The following is a 19,323-nucleotide window of genomic DNA, read 5'->3' on the forward strand; positions in this document are numbered from 1 at the left end:
TGAATGAGGGGTAACTCTCCATGGGGTGTTGGGGGGGTGGTCTGCAGGGGTTGGGTAGGTATTTGTGACCAGGCAGGGATATCAGTCCATGGGGGGCATCCAGAGGGGGCAGAAGGATATCTGTCCATGAGAGGTTGCAGAGGGGTGGGGCTTTCTGTAGGGTGTGAAGTGGTTACCTTGGTTGCCAAGTGGGGGCTGTGTAGGGCCCAAGCTGTTGTGAGGCCAGGCTGAGGTGTACCCTGTGTCTCCCTATTTGGTGCCCTTGGGTGCTAGGCTGGAAGGATGTGCACTGCGGGAAGTAGTGATTAGTGCCATGGGGCTGGGTGCAGGGCTGTGGACAGAGGGGACGGGTGCAGGGCCTGGGTGGAGCCCTCAGTGTCAGCCATATTACTAGAGAGTATTTATAAATATGTAAGTTTACCTATCATAATTGCATAGTGACACAATGTGAAAAGAGTTGCCCCCACCCTTGCAAAGAGCCAAAACCCTGCCCCAGGAAAACTCTTCCAGTGTGCCCTGAAGGCCAACACACCCAGTTTGTGTCCCACCTGGCAATTTCCAGAGCCAAGGGTCCTATCACCGAGAACATAATATCCTGGACCAAATCCAGGACCTGCCAGCCCTAGCACAGCAGCTCATTTCAGGTTGCAATGCAGAGAAACAGGACTAAATTAAGCAGACCCCGGCATGAAAGGGATACACAGATCAAAATCAACCCCTTGTATTGTATCTGGGACCTGACAGGAAACCAGTGCAATCTGCAGGGCTCAGGGAAAGCACTGCTAAGCAAGCGGGGCATGCGCTTCTTCACTAGCTGAAGTTTCCAAATGATCTTTAGGGTTAGCCCCGGTAGAGCACTCTGTCTCCTCCGGCCTGGAGCTGATAAAGGCCTGGATGCTTGGGGAGGGGAGGAGCAGAGAGGAAATCAGACCATTTCTGGCTGAAGCGTTGGAGATTGCATGTAAGTGATGAGATGAACATGCATTTTCTCACATCACTGACACCAAGCTGCATGTTTATGCCTCACAGAAGCGCACTGCACAGTCTGTCCCCAAAGCTATCTCACCCCACCATGTCCTAGATCACTAACGTGCAGCTCACAGCGCCCTGAGGAGCAGCCTTTTCAACCTATACGATTCTGGGTGGAAGAGAGGGAGTTTCAATATGAAAAAAGTTGCTTGGATAAACTGAAGCTCAGGATGAGGCCTGGAGAGAGGTAGAATGGGGCAGGTGATTGGGGCTGCGAGGGACGGATTGGAGGGGGTTAAGCTGAATGTCTTTCTATGGTGCTGGGCTGCAGCCTGCCTTCTCAGCCTCCTGAGCATCCTCTACTCCTGGGAGCTGCTGCTTATTGTGTTGGGATGTGTGGGGGGGGAAATAGGGTGCAGAAGTGACATTTGGGGTGGGCATCTGCCTCCCAGAACTGTTGGCACCTATGAGAGGCTACCAGCATCCTCCAGGTCAGTAGAGGTGATGTCATCTACCTCAGGTAGTGGCCATGGGGAGAAGCTCCCAGCTGCATCACTGTCCAGAGAATTAAGACAGTGGAATGCTCATTCTTCAGAACTGGGTCTCTCTCTGGGGTTGCCTGTCTGTGTAGAGGCACTCTAGGACCTGGATGAATCTCCCGGGGATCTGCAGTGCTGCAATTGCTTCTCTAGGCAGCAGCCATGGATGTAGGCATCCACTTGGGAGCCCAGGGTGGGATGACTGAAAACAGGAGGCTTAATAGATCTGGGAAGGGCTGTGGCCTGCTGGCTGAGTGCCGATAGAAGAAAGCACTTTTGCATCCGGGCGTGGCTAGGATGCAGCAGAACTCCTCTCAAGCTGGTCAAATTTCTTTGGTCAAATGTGGGTTTTCTTTTGTTTTTTCTGGAACATGCTGATTGTCAAAAGTGAAACTTTTCACAGAACCTGTCCGTTTTGAGGAAACTTTTGTAAGGCAGGTTTTTCAGAACCAGTCCGAGAGAGAGACCTCAGCGTAGCCAATAGCATGCTGGTCAGAACTAAGGTGAATGCCTGAACCACTGGGCTGTAGAGTCATTCTCTCTTTCTTTGGCCGAGTGAATATTTCATGGAGTGTAAGGGCGGAAGGAACCACTAGATCATTTCATCTGAGCCCTGTATAGCAGAGGCCACCCAGCCCAAAATGGAACAGCTCCAACAGATCCTCTGCTGCTTCACCCTTCGGTCATATTTGGATCTTGCTCTCACTGAGCTCCGCTCATGAGCAGATAGTGGGAAGTCTAAGTGCCTGTACAGTCCGGGTCCAGTGAATAAGAGATGCAGAGTGACCTGTCTTGTGTATCCTGCTATCAAATACAGCCCAAAGGTTGTTGCTTGCTTGCTCCCCAGAATTCTGTGGTACGTCCATCAGGGAGCCCTTGAGACAGATCAACAATTACTCATTACTGCCTTTCTGACCTGGGAGGGAAAATAACAGAGCTAGGCAAACACAGCCATACCTACAGCAGAGGAGTCATCCGTGCCTTGCGCTGTGTGGTATTGAAGGTAGCTTATGGATGGAGAATTGGCATAGGCATTTTATCCTTGTCCATTGGATATCTTTGTTCAAAGTAAGCAACACAGTCTCCATGTCATACCCAGTACCTAAACCTAGGTCTTGTCTACACATGAAAGTTCTACCAGTGCAACATGCATCAGTGGAGTTACACCCATATATATCACACCAGCTGTGTGTGTTCACACTGGTGCCTTCTGTCTGGCTTCAAGTATATGCAGGAGGTGACCAAATATGTTAACATTCTGTCAGAAAAGTGGTGTGTGTTTGCTTCAGCAATGGCTGGCAAATGGGAGTCATGTTTGTCAGCATCTTTGGAACAGATGTATGGCTTTGGGAGCACTGCTGTGTAGAAAGGTGGCCGGACATGTCTGTTCTGCAATATCCAGTGCAGTGTGGCACTGGATTTGGTAGTACAGACAGGTTATGCGTCCACTTTGGCCCAGCACCGATATAATACCCACTTATGCGGGGTTACTTGGGATGGGAGCTGGAGTCAAGGGACTCATGTTAATGGGCAGCAGTTCCTGCCAACTGAAGGAGAGTTCCACCAGTGGAACCTTCTTGTGTGGATACTGGGCCCGACTTCCAAGAGAGTCAAGGAAATTTGAGGACTTTGGGTAGTACAAGAGCTGTCTCATCACAGCCTCCCTAATCTACTTAAAAAAAGAATAGAGCCTGGGGCTTAAATTTTGAGGGCCAAGGGGTGGCTTTTTGTGCATGGGCTGAACAATGCCCATTTGAGAGATACTGGCAGCTCAGCTGAGGGAGGCGGTGACACTTTCCACCCAGCATCATGGAAGTCAGGGGGAAAAGGCCTGTGGGACTGTCCAGCCCATCTCCCTGACACTGCAGAACTGTTGCCTTTAGTAGACCCAGTTTCTTCTCTCTCTCCCACACCTCCCCATTCCCGTCCTTCCTACCCTCTGGGTCTGACCAGTCAAGAGCATGCATCCAGTTTGCAGGTCGTCACACAAGGCTTCCCTAGAACACAGATGTAACATGTATTCCCCTCCCTCCCAACATGGCATTATCCTGGAGATGAGCCATCTGCATGGAATCCAAAGGAGCTGGGGAGGTGGCTGGGTTTGGTTTGTGATTGATGAAGTATTAGTGGGATGAGAAATTGGACTGTGGGGCAGATAGTCAGTAACTGTGGGGCAGATCAGTGATAGTTTTGATGTCCCTGGGAACGGTATCTGATCTGTAATTTGAAAAGTGGGGGCACAAAGGAGATGCAGTTGGAAGCGGGGGGGCTGATCTGTAGTTGGGGTGATGTGATGTCTCTGGCTGTGGGGGGCAGAGCATAACTGGGAATTTCTGGAGTCAGCCGTCCACCTCTAACCCCCAGGCAGCGGATACCTTGGCGGTGCGGCAGAAACGGCGAATCTACGACATCACAAATGTTCTGGAGGGCATTGGGCTGATCGAGAAGAAATCCAAGAACAGTATCCAGTGGAAGTGAGTGACTGAGATGCTCTGAGCAGTGTGGGAAGATTCTGGGAGGAGGGTTCCTCTCAGTGCTCCTCTCACTTTGAGGCCTTGCCCACAATCCACTCCCCCTGTTTCCCCCTCTGAAATTTCCCACCCTTGCTACTGCTGGCACAGCTCCACCTGCAGCGGGAATGGTGGCAGAGGTAACAGAGCCGCGGCTTCAAGCTTTGGTTGGCATTCTGAGTGCAGTGTCTGCCAGCTGGTCTGCGCTAGCGCTTCCCTAGCTGAGCTGTGCCAGTAGCGACTGTGGGGAATTTGAGGCGGAAATGCTAGTATGGACACGGGCCGGGAGCCATTTTTCCAGTGGCTGAGGTATGTAGCTGTTGCTTCGGGTGCATGCTAGCTACTTGCAGGAGCTTTGACCAGAACAGATGCCTCCAACCCTTACCCTGGTGTTGAGAGAGGAAGGATTCTGCCCCCAGTAGGAGGGTAGGCTTTGACCCTCTTGTACTGGAAGGAGGCTTTGGTGGGGAGATGGGAGGTCTGGGGCCTCTGACCCTGGTGTACGATGAGAAACGGTGAGGGGAGCTAGGGGCTCTAGCTGTGGAGCTGGTGAAGTGTGGAAGAGCTGGTCTCCAACTTGTGTGTGTCAGGAGAGAGCTGGGAGTGGCTTCTCTTTCCAAGGCAGTGCAGGCGGTGCCCTCTGCAAATCATATTTTCTCCCTTAATGAGGCTGGGCCACTCATTCCTCTCTCTGTCTGCACAGAGGTGTGGGCCCGGGCTGTAACACTCGCGAGATAGCTCACAAACTCATTGAGCTGAAGGCAGAGATAGAGGACCTGGAGCAGCGCGAACAGGAGCTGGAGCAGCAGAAAATGTGGGTCCAGCAGAGCATCAAAAATGTCACAGAAGACGTACAGAACAGCAGATATCCTTTCAGCACTCCCAGCTCCCGGTTCAGTTCCTGCTGCTCTCCCTCTTCCTCCCCCAGGGCTGGCTGCAGGCTGGCTGGGCCTGAAGGGACGGTTGCCTCTCCCTCCAGTACTGATGAGCTTACATTTCTATAGCACTTTCTCATCAAATCCCGCAAAGCATTGCACAAATGTTACTTGCACAGCACCTAGCAGGATGGGCTCCTGGGAGTACGCTCATACAAATAATAAATAATAATAGCCAGCCCTAAATGCATCCATGTCTGGGGTGGCACACAGCAGCTGATTAACAGCATGCTGTAACATGACCCAGCAGCATACAACGGCAAGTAAACCAAACTATCCGTGTGCCACTGCAGGGAATGTTTTTGGGGAGGCAAGCGTAATCAGCTGGGTTGGAATTTCCCCAGGACCGTTGGGGACTGCTCCACCTTTGGGGAAGATGTGTTTGGATGTTTAGAGAGCATTTCACCCAAAAGCCCCCACTTCTGGCCCTGTGGTGTCCCCTAGCACCATGTTGAGGCATCGCTTCAATACAGACTCAGGACAGAAATGCCTCTTTCTGAGTCATCAGTGCTACGTTCTCAAGCATGTAGCTGCTTTGGCCGGTTTCCTCTGAGTGCTAACCCTGCTGCAGGTAGACCTTCTCTCCAGACCACTTCAGAGGCTCTGGTGCGGGCATTTAGCTTCTTCTAGGAATTCCATTGTCTGCATGCAGGAAGGAGACGCTTCACCAGGTGCTCTTTGAATTCTGTGTGCCCACAGAAAGCTGCACCTTTTCTCCTTAACCACAGGAACGTTAGCCTATGTGACGCATGAAGATATCTGCAAGTGCTTCACAGGTGAGGCGATGATGCTGGGCCCCTACTGGTCTCCCATGGTCTGAGACAGCAGACTTTCCTGGCTGTCCCAGCTGTGCTTCCCCCATTTCCCAGGAGGGAAATGGCTGTAGATCCTAGCTGGTCCCCAAGATGTGCTCTCTGTGTCCTCCGTGAAGTGACAGTCCTGCATCTTCTCCCACAACCCCAGGAATCAACTGCCACTAAATTCAAGCTGTATCATTGCAGTCAGAGGAGTCCCATCTGGGAATGGGATTGTTCTGTGCAAGGTGCAGACCAGAGAATTCCGTAGAGCACATTTGCAGTAGGGGGCTGTCTGCTCTGTCCCTTTGTATCTGGGGCCATGTTATTCTATGGGGCAAGTTTTTAATTGCAGGATTTCAGCTTTCCTTGGCAGGTCATCCCTTCCTAGGGGAGCCGTAGCAGAGCCCTCCCCAGGGCTGAGATGCACGGCTTTGCATATAATAATGTAATTGGAGATATACCAATCTCCTAGAACTGGAAGGGACGTTGAAAGGTCATTGAGTCCAGCCCCCTGCCTTCACTAGCAGGACCAAGTACTGATTTTTGCCCCAGATCCCTAAGTGGCCCCCTCAAGGATTGAACTCACAACCCTGGGTTTAGCAGGCCAATGCTCAAACCACTGAGCTATCCCCCTGACTGAGAAGAGCCAGCATTCCTTTTTCTTTGCCTCATTTGTACAAATAAATGCCTTTATTTCAAAGGCCCTGGTCGATCCAAGGCCCTACGTGATTTCGCCTCCCCCTGACTGTTTGCTCCTATTTCTTTCAGCACTCCTCCCCGTCCCCTTTCTTTAGTGCACTTCCGTTGTCCTTCCCTCTCTCGACTCTGTGCCTGACCTCTTGTTGCTTCCTGGGCTTGCAGCAGTTTCTCTAGCTACTCATCAAGCTCTTTCTCTCTTCTCCTCAAGAGCCACCTTCTTCCAGGAATCTTCTCTTGTTTTCCTTCCAGTAACTTGTGCACAACAACCCTCAGCTTTCCTGCTGTGCCGTGTCTGGTCTCTGACTCCTTTTGTAAAGCACCGGGAAGATGTAAGGGACCAAATAACTTGTAATCGCATGGGAGGATGCGGTGAAACACAAGTAGACAAATGTTGTGTGGTAGCCATTATGTGTGGGAGGCAGTTGAAGTGCAAGAGCCCAAGTCTAAAAGAGTTCAGAGGTTGCTTGTCACTCCTGCTCTTCAGAGCAGATTTACATCGGAAGCCAAACCTCACTCCAGTGGGAAGGCCTTGCAGCTGGACTTAAGGTCACGATTGTCTTTTTGGGAGCGGATCTGAATTATCCAGCTGTTTTAAGACAGACATCTCAGCCTATCTCCTTGTGGTGTTACAGGGTGATCCCAGCTGGCCTCCCAGGGTGAAGCTGATCTGTGTGTAGCCAGAAAACATGCCTTGGGTAGGAGACCTGACTTTCCACTCTCGATGATCTTTGGAGAGCTGCTTTGCTGGGTCTCTTGTATCGCAGCCTTGTACTTCAGGCTGAATTCCAACTTCCATTCCACCATGCCCCCTTTTCTCAGTAAATACCTTGTGGGCTGAAATTTCCCTGTTTGGCCCTGTCTCAAATGTGAATTTATTTTGAAAAACTGAATGAAAATAGGTTGCTCTGTTTCTTAGACTGAGTGGAAGAAATACTGATTTACCTTATGTCGCTATCTTAAAATTTTCACTCAGAAACTCAAAAAAGATCAAGGCACAAACCTCAGACGTGGCTTGTTTCTTGAGACTTAAAGATCAAGGCAAATTTGAAACATGTTTTAATAGTTGTTGTAACATTGAAAGTTTGGAATTTAAGCATCTACTTTAGGACTCTTCTTTCCATATTTTAATCTGTTTTGAAAATGTATGTGGTAAAGATAAATTGCCGAAGATTCCCCACTTTACAAACACCACCGGGTTTGGCAATAACTTTAGTAAGTCAAGTTGCTATGGGCCAGGGAGTTTACAAGGACAGCCATTAGTTGTCGGGCTGAGATCAAAGAACGTTCTCTCCCACTGTTCTTCCTTTCGTGTGACTTTTGGGATTTTCCTCCCTTTCACCTATTTTTATTAATAAACCATGTGACGTTAAAGGCAAAACACTAATTCATGCCACGTAAAGGTTGAGATGTCAGTCACACGGGGGCCAGCATGATACTTTTAGTCTTATTTTCCGTGTTAAATATGAACTAAGTGCACATCTTTGGAAAGAAAGGTGTTAAATGTCTAAGATTCTGCAAGGCGGTGGCATTCCCAGCTCAGCTCGGCACATGCTGGACTTGGGCCCCGACTGCTCCCTTTGTGGTGTCCTTTCTTGCTAACTTCAGTAACTCACACAAACTTTGACCTGAGCTTGGCTGTTTCTGGGGTCACTCCCTGCACAGGTCTCTATCCCTGCCCCTAGCTCCCTTTTCCTCTGGAGACGCTCAACCCCTCTTTTCTTGCTACCAGAGTCCTAGCACTCAACACAAGAACTCTGAATCGCTGGCAGGGTCCTAGGACAGCTACCTGGAATCTGATCTCTCTCTCTCTCTCAAAGGATGAAAGCTTTGGAGTCAAGTGTCTGCGATCCTGTGTTGGCCCTACTGACAGCTATTGCTAGACTCAGCGTCTGTCTGATTTCTGAGTTTCGCTCACTGCTTGCCGTCCTGTTGGGCGTTTCGTTAGTGGCTATGGGACTTGTTTAAAAACCAGCACAAACAGTGTTAATCCACATAACTCCCTGTTCCTTTGGCTCAGCACTTGGTGACTGTGGAAACTGAACTGGGGCCTGGTGCAGAGAATAGCCCTTCCTTGGGAATCAGGCTGTGTTAGAGGGCTGAGCTGCAGTGGTGGGGAATCTGCAGGGAGGAGGAAGGGCAAGCCATTCAGGATGCCCATACAAAGTGTTCTCAGATCATCCTAGTCCTGCCCTGGGGGGAACTCAATGACATCAGTGCGTGTGCTCCTGCCCGTAGCGCTCTGTTTTCTGTGTTTAGTTTCCCTGGGGCTGTGTGTTGGGCCAGGGGTGCGTTGTGAAGGATGGATGGTGATTCCCCAGTAAGGCAGGGTGGCCAGTCCTGGTTGGTGGGAGTGCACAGGAGTTCTCCCAGGAGGAGGTGGGTGAATGACAGCCCACACTGGGCCTAGCAGCCAGAGGCATTCCTTCGAGTGCTGATCAGTCTATTTTCACAGGAGACACCCTCCTAGCAATTCGAGCCCCGTCAGGAACTTGGTTGGAGGTTCCCATTCCGGAGGTGGGTGCTGTGTTTGATCAGGCTGGGATGGAGGTGGCCTGGGTTGGCTGGAGTTACTGGAAGGATGTGGGCATTGCTTGCTTGCTGTGCTGTTGGGGAAGGAGGATCATTCCATCTGAGTGTGCTGGAGTACGGGTAGCTGTGGGAGGAGAGAGAGCAGCTGTCTGAGGGAGGGAGGAGCTCCTGTAGCATGCTGAGCCATTCCAGAGCGTGGATCTTGCCCCGGGAAGCTAAAGTCCTCTTTTGAGGACTGCTGTTAATTGTATCTGGGTACTTTGCTTCCTGATTTCCTCAGGGCATGAATGGACAGAAGAAATATCAGATCCATCTGAAAAGCACTAGTGGTCCAATTGATGTCCTCCTCGTAAACAAAGATGTTTTGAGCTCCTCCCCTGTGGTGCTCCCTGTCCCTCCCCCTGAAGACCTCATTCAGTGCCAGCCAGTCGTGCCCACTAAACCACAGAGATCGCCTGTTGCCCACTTCCAGGAGGCATCTGTCCCCAGCAGTACGCACCCGTCCACGCCCACACCGACCAGCACTCAGGACCACAGCCCGGCTGCACAGAAAACAACGAGCCCAGGTGAGCAAGGAGTGGGATGGTGGCTGGGCGAGTGTGAAGGTACCAGCTAGCAATGGGGGAGGCTTTTTAGAAGCACTTTGGAGTTCATATGGGAATGCTTCCGAATGTCCAGATACAGCTAAACGTGGATTCCCCCCCCCCCGTCCCTGCCAGAGTTGTTCTCTAGTCCATTGAATCCTCCCTGCTCTGCCCTACACCTTCCATGGCTGTGGGCATATATGGGAGCTGAAGTGCACTGACTAGAGCAGAGTCCGTCAATTCCAGCCCTTACCTCCTGTTCTGATTGGGGCCAGGCTGGCCGTCCCCTCACGCAGTGACCTCTCGGCTGGGCTAGGCTGGGCTGGAGACAGTGCTCTCAGCCAGCAAGATGCCAGCAGGTGCTGGGGGCAGTAGGAGAGTTTAGGATAGCGAGTCTGTGTGTGCTAGGGTCTCAGGCTCGTCCAGGGAATTGAGAACCAGGCAGAAAGCCCTCTGTCTGTGGACATGCCAGTGTCTGTTGCACTTAGGCCAGGTTTGTTAACAAGGGGGCAGCAGCTGGATTTGCTGGGGGCTGTGGCTGCTGCTTTGGGGTCACGTATTCTGGAGTCCCCTGAAATCCTTCCCCCCCCCCCCCCATGTGTATGTAACAGAATGCAGCATTTCGGCAGCAGAGTCCAAGAGCAGCAGCGACTTCGACCCTCTCAGCTCAGTGGCCGCGCCAGCCAGCCAGCCGCCAGTGTTAGATACGCAGCCACTCCAGTCATCTGCCTCGCTAGACAGCAGCTCCATCCTGCCCAATCCCTCTACTTCCTTTGAGCCAATCAAGCCAGATCCCACAGAGAGTGAGTATAGCCTTGGGCTCCTGGGGGACTCTGCCGCAGGTGCTGCCCAGACAGGACAGGGCTGAGCTCTGCTTTGCTTTCTGCTGAGAAGCTTCAGTCAAGCCGTGCAAGCTGGGATCTAAAGGAAGGGGCAGGCAGATCCCCGCACCCCCTGGGGGACTGTGTGCATGGCGGCGGCGAGGGTGAAAAAGCTGGTGGAGATGGCTCTCTGGTGAGAAGCTGTTTACTGTCTGTGTTCTGACGCTGGTAGCAGACGCTCTGACCCGAGAGGTCCCTTCTGGATCCCCATCTATTCCTCCCGTTTCCTGCCAGCGGTGCAGGGTTCTCCCCTAACAGTCCCTTCTGCAGTGCTGTGTCCAGTTGAGTGCCTCAGTCCTTTCAGCTGTTCCCTTGGGAGGGTTCTCCTGATAACTAGTCTCCCTCTCTGCTCTCAATTTCATCCCATTCCTCAGGGTTACATTCAGACTGAGTCTCTCTGTAGGGACATTCATCTCAGGTATTCACACTGCTCTGCTGAGAGAGCCATGGGCCGCAGGAGAGCAGCCTGCTCCGGAATGGGACCTGCCAGCTGTTTCATGCAGTGCGGCAGTATAAGCAGGAAGTGGAGCCATATCCCTCTAGGGACGTGAGAGAAGCCGAGCTAGACTACAGCCAGGCACTGCAAACAGCCTGGCTCTGTGGGGAGGGGCTGGGGGCTCTTTACTGGCAAGTGTCCAGGATGCTTGTTGTTTCCTTTCCAGGGCACAGCTCCCCTGGTGCCCTGTGGTGGCTCTGGAGTCACCCCGGGGGCAGAGACCCTGTGCTGAATTGCCAGCCCCTGGAAATTCCACAGGCTGAGCAGGCAGGGTTTGAAGAGGCAGGGGGAGGCGGCCCACGCTGTTGTGCCTGAAGCAGGCTGAGAGGAGGCGACGGGGAGCCGGGAGAGAAGGGAGTGAGGCGGGAGAGCAGAGATGCAGGTGGGGTGAGAGTCCACTGCTTCCATTGATGGGTCTGGTCAGGAGAGACAGGCCATTGCACGGACCCCACCCAGTAGTGTTGGTATTCCATGCTGTGGCCAGAGAGGGTGCGGGGGCTAGTTGTGAGGGTGCTTGCCGGGGGCTCTGGGGGTCCGGGTTCAGTTCCCTGCTACACTAAAGACTGTGCGTGTGACCCTGAGCCAATCACTCAGCCTCAGTTCCCACACCCGTGGGATAGCTCGGCCCTGCCATGCTGGGGTTGAAGAGATGTTCGTTAAAGAATGTGAGGGGCTATGGCGGGCTCACGGAGTGGCCCGTAGATAGGAAGAACTCTGGGGAGCTCTGGGCCGCATGTGAGGTCCAGGAGCTTGAGAGGGACCAAGGGAGGGATTCCCAGGGTTGGGGTCGCACCATGTTACCGGATGGCTCCGCAGCTGTGGGAGCTCTTCAAGGTTTAGGGTTTGTTGACTTGGTCTTGCGGTGTGTCCTGGTGACTAATTGAAGTGCCAGTGGCTGCGGTGAAAGGACTAGGACATAGGGCGGAAGGAGGGCCAGGGGAGAACAGTATAACAAGGAAGAATGGGGAGGCTGAGATAAGGAATGGCTCCGGTGTCTGGCTGTGGAATCGTCCCCAGGGATCTGCTTGGTTTGCTGAAGGCCAGACCAGACAGAGCACTAGGTGACCAGATGTCCTGATTTTATAGGGATAGTCCCAATTTTTGGGTCTTTTTCTTATGCAGGCTGCTATTACCCCCCACCCCGTCCTGATTTTTCACATTTGCTTTCTGGTCACCCTATCCTTTGTGCTTCCAAATCTGAGCTGATGTTCATGGGGGAAAACACACTTCCCCTCCTGGTTGTGACGAGAGCCTTGAAAACATAACCCAGGTGTCACTACTGCAGTTTTGTGTTCCTGAGTCTGCAGGCAGCCTGAAACAACAGCTCCAAGAGTAGTGAACCTCTAGCTTTTTAGTGGAAATGAAGCTGCTACAGAATTTTCAGCTGGCAGCACCAGCGTGGGCTGGAATGCCGGGTGCCTGGTGCCTACTTTAGGCGCAGCTGGTCATGTTGTCTGGCACCGTCACTGTATGGGAGGAAGCAAGCTGTCCAGGGAGGAGGGGGGCTAGCTCTTATGGGTCACTTCCCTTCTTGTTTCTCTGAGTCTGGGACCCTCCCTCTGTAGAGCCTGTGTTTCTGAGCAGGGGATGGTGCCTCCCTCCAGGGACGTGGGTTGGTGGTTGCCTGAGTGTGTCACGCCCAGGTGTGGGGACTGGGATGGATGGGAGAACGCGTACTGGGAAGTGTGCTGGGTCACAATGTGGGTAACTGAGGACGGGCGCCCTAGGCGGGGCTGGCTTTTGCTGTTGTGTTTCAGACCTTGCATGGCTCAATGCCAACCAGTCTGGTTCATTGTCTGTCTTTACAGTGCTGGAATTTCCCAAAGAACTCTCGGAGATGTTTGATCCAACACGAGGTACACTGATCCTCCTCACCCCTGATGCCCTCTGCCTTCCCTCCCTGTGCTCGGGGACGGGCTCTGTTCTCCCTTCCTTTCTCAGCTCTCCTCTGCTGGTCCTTGGCACAGGAAGGAGGCCGTGCACAGGAGTCCCTTCCGGCTCCTCTAGGGACCTGGTCCTGTGACGCACCTGCAGTCTCTGTGCTTACTAGATGCTGAGCGACCTCTGCTGGAGGCTTCTGGGGTGACAACGATTAATCTGTTCAGACCCGTCTATACTGGTGACCAGTGCTGCCAACAAATGGTTATTGCCAGCGCATCAGACCTGGGCCCAATCTCCCCCATGACCCCCATACTAACATAAAATGGTGTCCTAGGCTCCCCTCCTGCCTGCCCCCATCTGGTCTGTAGCATCTGGACTAAGGTGATAAGTCAGACCCTCCTGGTCTGGTTTCAGTTGTGCACACAGGGCTCATGTGTACAAATAATCTGGAGTGGGAGACTGGCCTAGACTAGTCCCTGCTCTCTGCAGTCCCCCACGGTGCTTGTACTGGTTCTGCCGAAGACTGGCCATGGGGTTTGTGGCTCTCATCTCGCCCAGCTCAGAGGCTGCCTCGTTGGCACCATGGGTTAAAAAGCCTTGCTGTGAAAATGCAGCTGGCCTGGCTGCCTCCAGAGAACAAGCTGAGCACGCGCCGCTGCTTTGCAGCACTGGGGCACGTCCACAAGTGCAGCACATAGAGAGTGTCCGGCTGCCATTCGGCAGGTCACTGCACAAGAGCGGTCTCCATGAAGCGCTCCCCTCACCCTCCCGGGCCTGCCGAGTGGGCTTCAGTCATGTGTTGTGGGCTCCCAGAACAGACTCCGCTGGTGGCCCATGAAACCCTCTGTGCTTTGGGCTCCCCTCGCCAGAGCATGCATGTGTGACTCGGGTGAAATGCAACCAGGCAGCAAATCAGGCTGTGCCTTATGAACAGCTGTAGCACCCTAGCCTGCCCTTCCTAGCCTACTTCTGGCAGACAGTCACACAGATGTGCTGTGCTGGTAGACAGGGAGCGCCATGCCAGTGCCCACAGGAGATAAATACTCCCTGTTCTGTGCGATGTTTACCATGATGTGGAGAGGGAATGCCCCAGATCCTGCAGGGAAGTTAAATGCAGCAGCAGAGGACAGGTGTAGTTGACCTCGGGGGCTGCTGGTGAGATGTCCATAGAACAGTCTCTTTGCACGAACCAGTTGTTTCTGTTAAAGCGTAGGGTTTGATACGCGCCGTGACTATGGGACCCAGAGAGATGAGACCTGCAGCAAATATCCCTCCGACCTTCACGTCTCTGCCTTCTAACAGTACCGTGGCCTGGGTGCTGGGTTGGTGCTGATGGCTGGGAGGTTAAAGTTCCTGCCCACTGGCATGGCGAGGAAGGCCAGGAGGCCTCCTGTTTTTCATTTGATGTGTGTAGCTTCATAGCTTAGCGTTTGGTTTTCAAACATCCCACCAAGCAAGCAGGACCTCGGCAGTGCTCTTGTTACCGTTGCTGTAGGAGACTTAACGACACAGATTTTGTATTTAATTTCCCCTTTTTTAAGAAAAAAGAAAAAATCCTTCATGGTTTTGGTTTTGCAATTCCCTCTTTGCCATGCTGAATCGGCTGGGGGAGGGGCAGTGCTTCTGCGGCTGTTTGCAGACCATCTTCTGGGGGGTGGGGAAGCAATGCATCATGGGTGTGGCTGGCCCGGAGTATTGATTGTCCTAGGGGCTAGTTGGTCAAATCTTTTTGTAGGTGCACATGGGCACAGCCTAGGTCCAAACCTGTTCACATTTTGACGACTGTCTTGGTTCAGATGTGTTTTTTAATCTCTCCCTCCCCAGTAAATTCCCTGCCGCAACACATGCAAGCAGTCACTTGTCCTCAGTGAGGACTGCGAACTTGCCAAGTTTCAGTGGGCCAATTTTAGCCACTTTTGCTGCGGTCTCTTTTTAAAGAAGTGTTTGGAATATGGTCTGGCTGGGGAAAATGTTCATTACTGGTACTGGGCCGGCTGGGGGCGCTGTCGCAGGGACGAGGCTCGGTCCCCGACCTGGGCCGGCTGGGGGCGCTGTTGCGGGGACGAGGCTCGGTCCCCGACCTGGGCCGGCTGGGGGCGCTGTCGCGGGGACGAGGCTCAGTCCCCGACCTGGGCCGGCTGGGGGCGCTGTTGCAGGGTTTGTCATGCTGGAGCAGGCACAAGAATCTTGCAGGATTTTTTGGCCCGGTTTCCCTCTGCCACGGAGTTAATGGCTCGAGTCCTGCGCTCCTGTTTGTCTGCTCCAGAGCTACCTGTAGTTCAGGTCTGGGACTTGGCTTCCGTGATACTGGGAGGAAAGAACTTGGGGGAGGGGAAGGGTATTGAGGAAGAGCAAGACTGGGCGCTGGAAAGCAGAGTGCGCCCCTCATCCTGCTGTCTCCCCTCCCAGAAAGTATGAACTCCGAGCTGCTGGAAGAGCTGATGTCGTCCGAAGGTGAGTTGCTGGGGTTTGTTCTCTCCGAACTTTTTATTTTGGGGGGTGGTGGCTGTTGTTTGTACGATGTCTGGCATTTGGGGGGCAGCCCCACGCTGTCTGGCACTCAGTCCTGCCTTGCTTCAGGCAGAAGAACTCTTCAGACAGAGTCTGCCCTCAGTTTCCTCCTGCGGACGAGGAGTGGGATGCGAGAGCTGAGGTATCCCTGTGACAGGGCTTGGAGGCTCCAATCCAGGGGTGGTAGGTGGGATAGTTCCCAGGCTTGTAACAGTACGGCCCTGCTTTCTCCTCAACAGTATTTGCTCCCTTGCTCCGCCTCTCCCCTCCCCCCGGGGACCACGACTACATCTACAACCTGGATGAGAGCGAAGGCGTCTGCGACCTCTTCGACGTACCTATCCTCAACCTCTGACTTCCCGGTGCGGCGGCCGGACTGGTGAATGGACTGTTTTGTAGCTGGCTTTGGAAAGTCTCTTCGGATTCCTTTTGTACTAGTGCTGGATGAGAGTCAGAGGGGCTCTTGGCAAGACATGGACTTGCGGACTGAGAGCCTCCCTGTAGCTTCTCTCTTCTCGTGTTGCACGTGCCAGGTCCTCGAGTTACCTCACCCTGCTGCATCTCTGTCTCTCCACTGGATCCTAGGCCTCTTTTGAAAGGCTCCGTGTTTGAACCTTCCCTGTACAGCTTTGCCCATGTGCCTCGCAGAGCTTCCTTCCATCCGCATGCCTTGGATTTCCTGCACTTCCACAGGCACTTTGCATCTCCTAGGCATCAGCTGCTAGACGGCGTCTTAGTATGATGGTCAGTTAGCAAGCCCAGAAGTAGTTAGCTGAACCCATCTGTGGACGGCAGCCTCGGCCCCTCTCCGATTAGGGTGGCTGTGCTCGGCTGTGAAAATTGGCCCTGAGAGCTCTGGTCCTCAGTGACTCCAGCTAGTTCTTTTGACAAGTGAAAAGCAATTGGCAGCTGCTAGCTGTGCCGCTCCTGGGACCCAGGAGCTGAGCTGAGTCATGCATTCCCCCTGCCCTCTCCCTGGTAGGGTTGGTGATCCTGCATCAGGCCTTGTTAGTTAAACCTCTGTGCTGATGCATAAAGAGGCTCCATTTCCACTCCCTCTCCTGGAGCTGTGCTGAGGGGCCATTTTTTCTGACATCTGGGAATCAATCTGTCCTCCCCGCCTTGCGCTCGAGCCTGGGTCGGCGTGGCAGGAGGCAGAGGTGGACCCATTCGGTAGCACTTTGCCATGACAAGTTGCTTCTGTTTTGCTGAAGCACAGACGACAATGTCCTCTGAGGCAGACCAAGCATCTGCTCCAGGGTGGGGCTTGCCAGTGTGTTAGGGGTTCTTCCCCTGGGGCCGGATGCCTTTGCTTTCCATTCCTAATCTGGTGGCAGGGTGCTACCTTCTGTGATGCTCTCTCTGCTTCTCCTCTCTCCTGCCCAGTTTTTCCTAATCCCTTGTTAACGGAAGATCTCCTGTAATTTTTGGTGATTTGAGGCTCTCTCTGCCTTGGATGCCTCTGAATTTTGGTCATTGGAGTAGAAAGCCCCTCTGCAGATGGCGCAGTCAGTCTCTGGGTTTGCACTGTTTGCTAGGCTCCACCTCCTCTGATTCGGGATTTGAGAAAAATCTTAGCTTTGCACCTTTCTTGAACATCCGACTGCAGCAGCTCTCCTTCTGCTGGCAGCAGAGCTGCTAGTGCTGGGGCTGGATCTAGAAGGGCCACTGCCTGTCCTCTTGCAGCTCTCAGCCGCCCCCGCCCCCCCCCACCAGTTGACTGCTCCCATCAGCCGCCTAGTCTGTCTGTAGGATAGAGCCAGCTCTGACTGCTGCCCAGCAAGAGAGGAGGAGTCAGGAGATCCTGTGGGAAATGGTCCCTTAGAGAACAAGTATTGGAAACCCTAGAAGAGCAGGTGGGGGTCGGGGTGTCTCCTTTTCTGGTTCCACTGCCAGCAGTGAGCAGCTTGTACTGGAGAGAGAGATGAAGGTCTCAGAGGGACAATAGGGCTCCAAATCCACATTCACCAGTTCCTAAACCTCTCTCCTCTTTTGCATGGGAGCTGCTTGGACCCTGGGGGGCCAGCGTGTGCGTTAGCCAAAGGCCAGGGCCTTTGTGAGTAGCTAGAGTTCTCTATGTACTGCCTGGCCTCGCTCTCTCCTTGAAGCTGTTGATCTCTTGCCATCAGTTAGATGATGTTTGGAAAAGATATTTAGTGAGAATTTACAGTAACAAATGAACTTGGATTCATATATATGAAGATTATTTTTATACCTTTTGTAGCGAAAGAAAATTGCCTGTGAGATTTGTACAGTGTTCTCGGAGTGAATAAACTGAACCTTTCAGAGCCTCCTGTCAGCCCTTGAGCACGACCAAGCATTGTCCAGTTGACCATTTCTTCACCGAGCTGCCCTGTGGGTGCTGCAGTGGGATGCTGGGCCTGCACCCCTCGAGACAGGATGCCCTCACTTCCAGGGGGTTCCTGGATCTGCTGCTGTTGGGATTAGTCTGAGCATTTTAGAGTTGTCAGTTTTGTGTGTGGGGACATATCCACCGGTCAGACAAGAAGTGAGGAAATCCTTGGCCTGGGGCCTGTGTCCCAGCTCGCTCCTGGAGCTCTGACCATTAGGGACAGGCCAGCAGGGCCATCTCCTGCACATGTGCTGTGCCCCGTGCAGAGGTGCTGTCTGCTTTGTGCCTGGCTGTGATGGCCTGGGGGAGGGGGCTCTAAAACATGTGTTTAAGAGCAGCTTATCTGGATTTAGCAGCTCCTGGCTCTTAACCAGTTGAAGCCAGAGGTCACTGGCCTGCTTTATGCTGAAGAGCCGTGTGCAGGTAACTGGGTATGGATCCACCCTCCCTTCCGAGCTGAGAACAGTCCTGGGCCCTGGGGAACCTGGGCCCCCTTCCCCCGACTAGGCCTGAGCGCTGGGCAGCGGGAGCAGGTGGCCATGAAAAAAGAGGGTCCTGACTTAGAACTAGTCCTGCTGCCGCAGGGGGCTGGGCAAGCACCCCCCTCCCTCCCACCATGGCCTTTCCCTGGGGGGAGGACTGAGCCCCAGACCAGCCCATGAGGGAGCCAGGGCTTGGGCTAAGTGCAAGGACTGCCCCAGGATGCATGGAGATCTGCAGCTGAGAAGTGGGTTTTACCCACAGAAGCTTATGCCCAAGTAAATCTGTTAGTCTTTGAGGTGCCACCAGACTCCTCATTGTTTTTAAGAAACAGCTGGACAATCAGAGGCATTTGTGTATGCAGCAGTGTCGGCACGATGGGGATTACTTACAGAAATACGGATTTTTAATACATTTGGAATTCCCTGGGGGAAGAGAGGGAATCACGTTACTAGAATCCAGAACAGTATTAGAGGACTCTACACCCCATTGGAGATATGGATTCCTTGGGGGAGGTAACAGCAGTACGAAAGCTCGTGCAGCCTAAAGGCTCAGAAACAAAAGGGCAAAGTGCAAGAACCCAAAACGTATTTATTTCATTTAATTACTTTCATTTCAGGTGCACAGCTCCTGAGACGTGCAGTCTTGTGGTTACTCTGTCGTGGGCTTGTATATCTATAGTAGAAATTACAGTAGAAATTTGCCATTGAGAAGTGTGGTATAAGATAATATAGGGGCCTTGAGAGAGGGCTGGCTTTATCATTTTTGCTGCCCTAAGCCAAAAAAAAAAAAAAGGCTGCTTGGACTGGGTCACCCCAAGGATGGACAGAATGCTGGCCCTTAGCACGTGCTGCCCCAGGCACATGCTTCCTCTGCTGGTGCTGGGAGCCGGCCCTGCCTTTAGTGAATATGTGAGACCCAAGTTTTGTGCACCAGTGAGGCTGTGAAAAAGCTGGGGCTGCTGCTGGAGAGAAAGGTAACATTGGTGGGTCAAAGGAAAACGAAGGAGGGTTGAGAGGAACAGGGGAACTCAGTCAGCCTTAAAGTCACATGATTCCAGAGACTAAACTTCGATATTGGAAAAAGCAAACACAAACGTAGCATTAAAGATGCACGTTGCCCTGTGCGTAGGAAGTGGTGGACTTAGGGTGACCAGACA

General features: G+C 52.9%; 1 protein-coding gene across 1 annotated transcript in view; it reads left to right on the top strand.

Annotated features, from left to right (window-relative positions):
- Positions 1–17,619, top strand: part of E2F4 (E2F transcription factor 4) — a 22,906-nt gene extending 5,287 nt beyond the window's left edge. Inside the window, exons 2-10 of the mRNA XM_032788516.2 lie at positions 3,873–3,982; positions 4,722–4,910; positions 5,653–5,729; positions 8,902–8,963; positions 9,259–9,544; positions 10,174–10,365; positions 12,748–12,795; positions 15,230–15,274; positions 15,571–17,619. Of these exons, the coding sequence (XP_032644407.2) occupies positions 3,873–3,982; positions 4,722–4,910; positions 5,653–5,729; positions 8,902–8,963; positions 9,259–9,544; positions 10,174–10,365; positions 12,748–12,795; positions 15,230–15,274; positions 15,571–15,686 (1,125 nt within the window). The 3' untranslated portion in view covers positions 15,687–17,619. The remainder of the gene's footprint in view (positions 1–3,872; positions 3,983–4,721; positions 4,911–5,652; positions 5,730–8,901; positions 8,964–9,258; positions 9,545–10,173; positions 10,366–12,747; positions 12,796–15,229; positions 15,275–15,570) is intronic.
- The last annotated feature ends 1,704 nt before the right edge of the window (positions 17,620–19,323 follow it).

This window comes from Chelonoidis abingdonii, chromosome 19 (genome assembly GCF_003597395.2).
Source record: "Chelonoidis abingdonii isolate Lonesome George chromosome 19, CheloAbing_2.0, whole genome shotgun sequence".
Classification (NCBI taxonomy): Eukaryota; Metazoa; Chordata; order Testudines; family Testudinidae; genus Chelonoidis; species Chelonoidis abingdonii.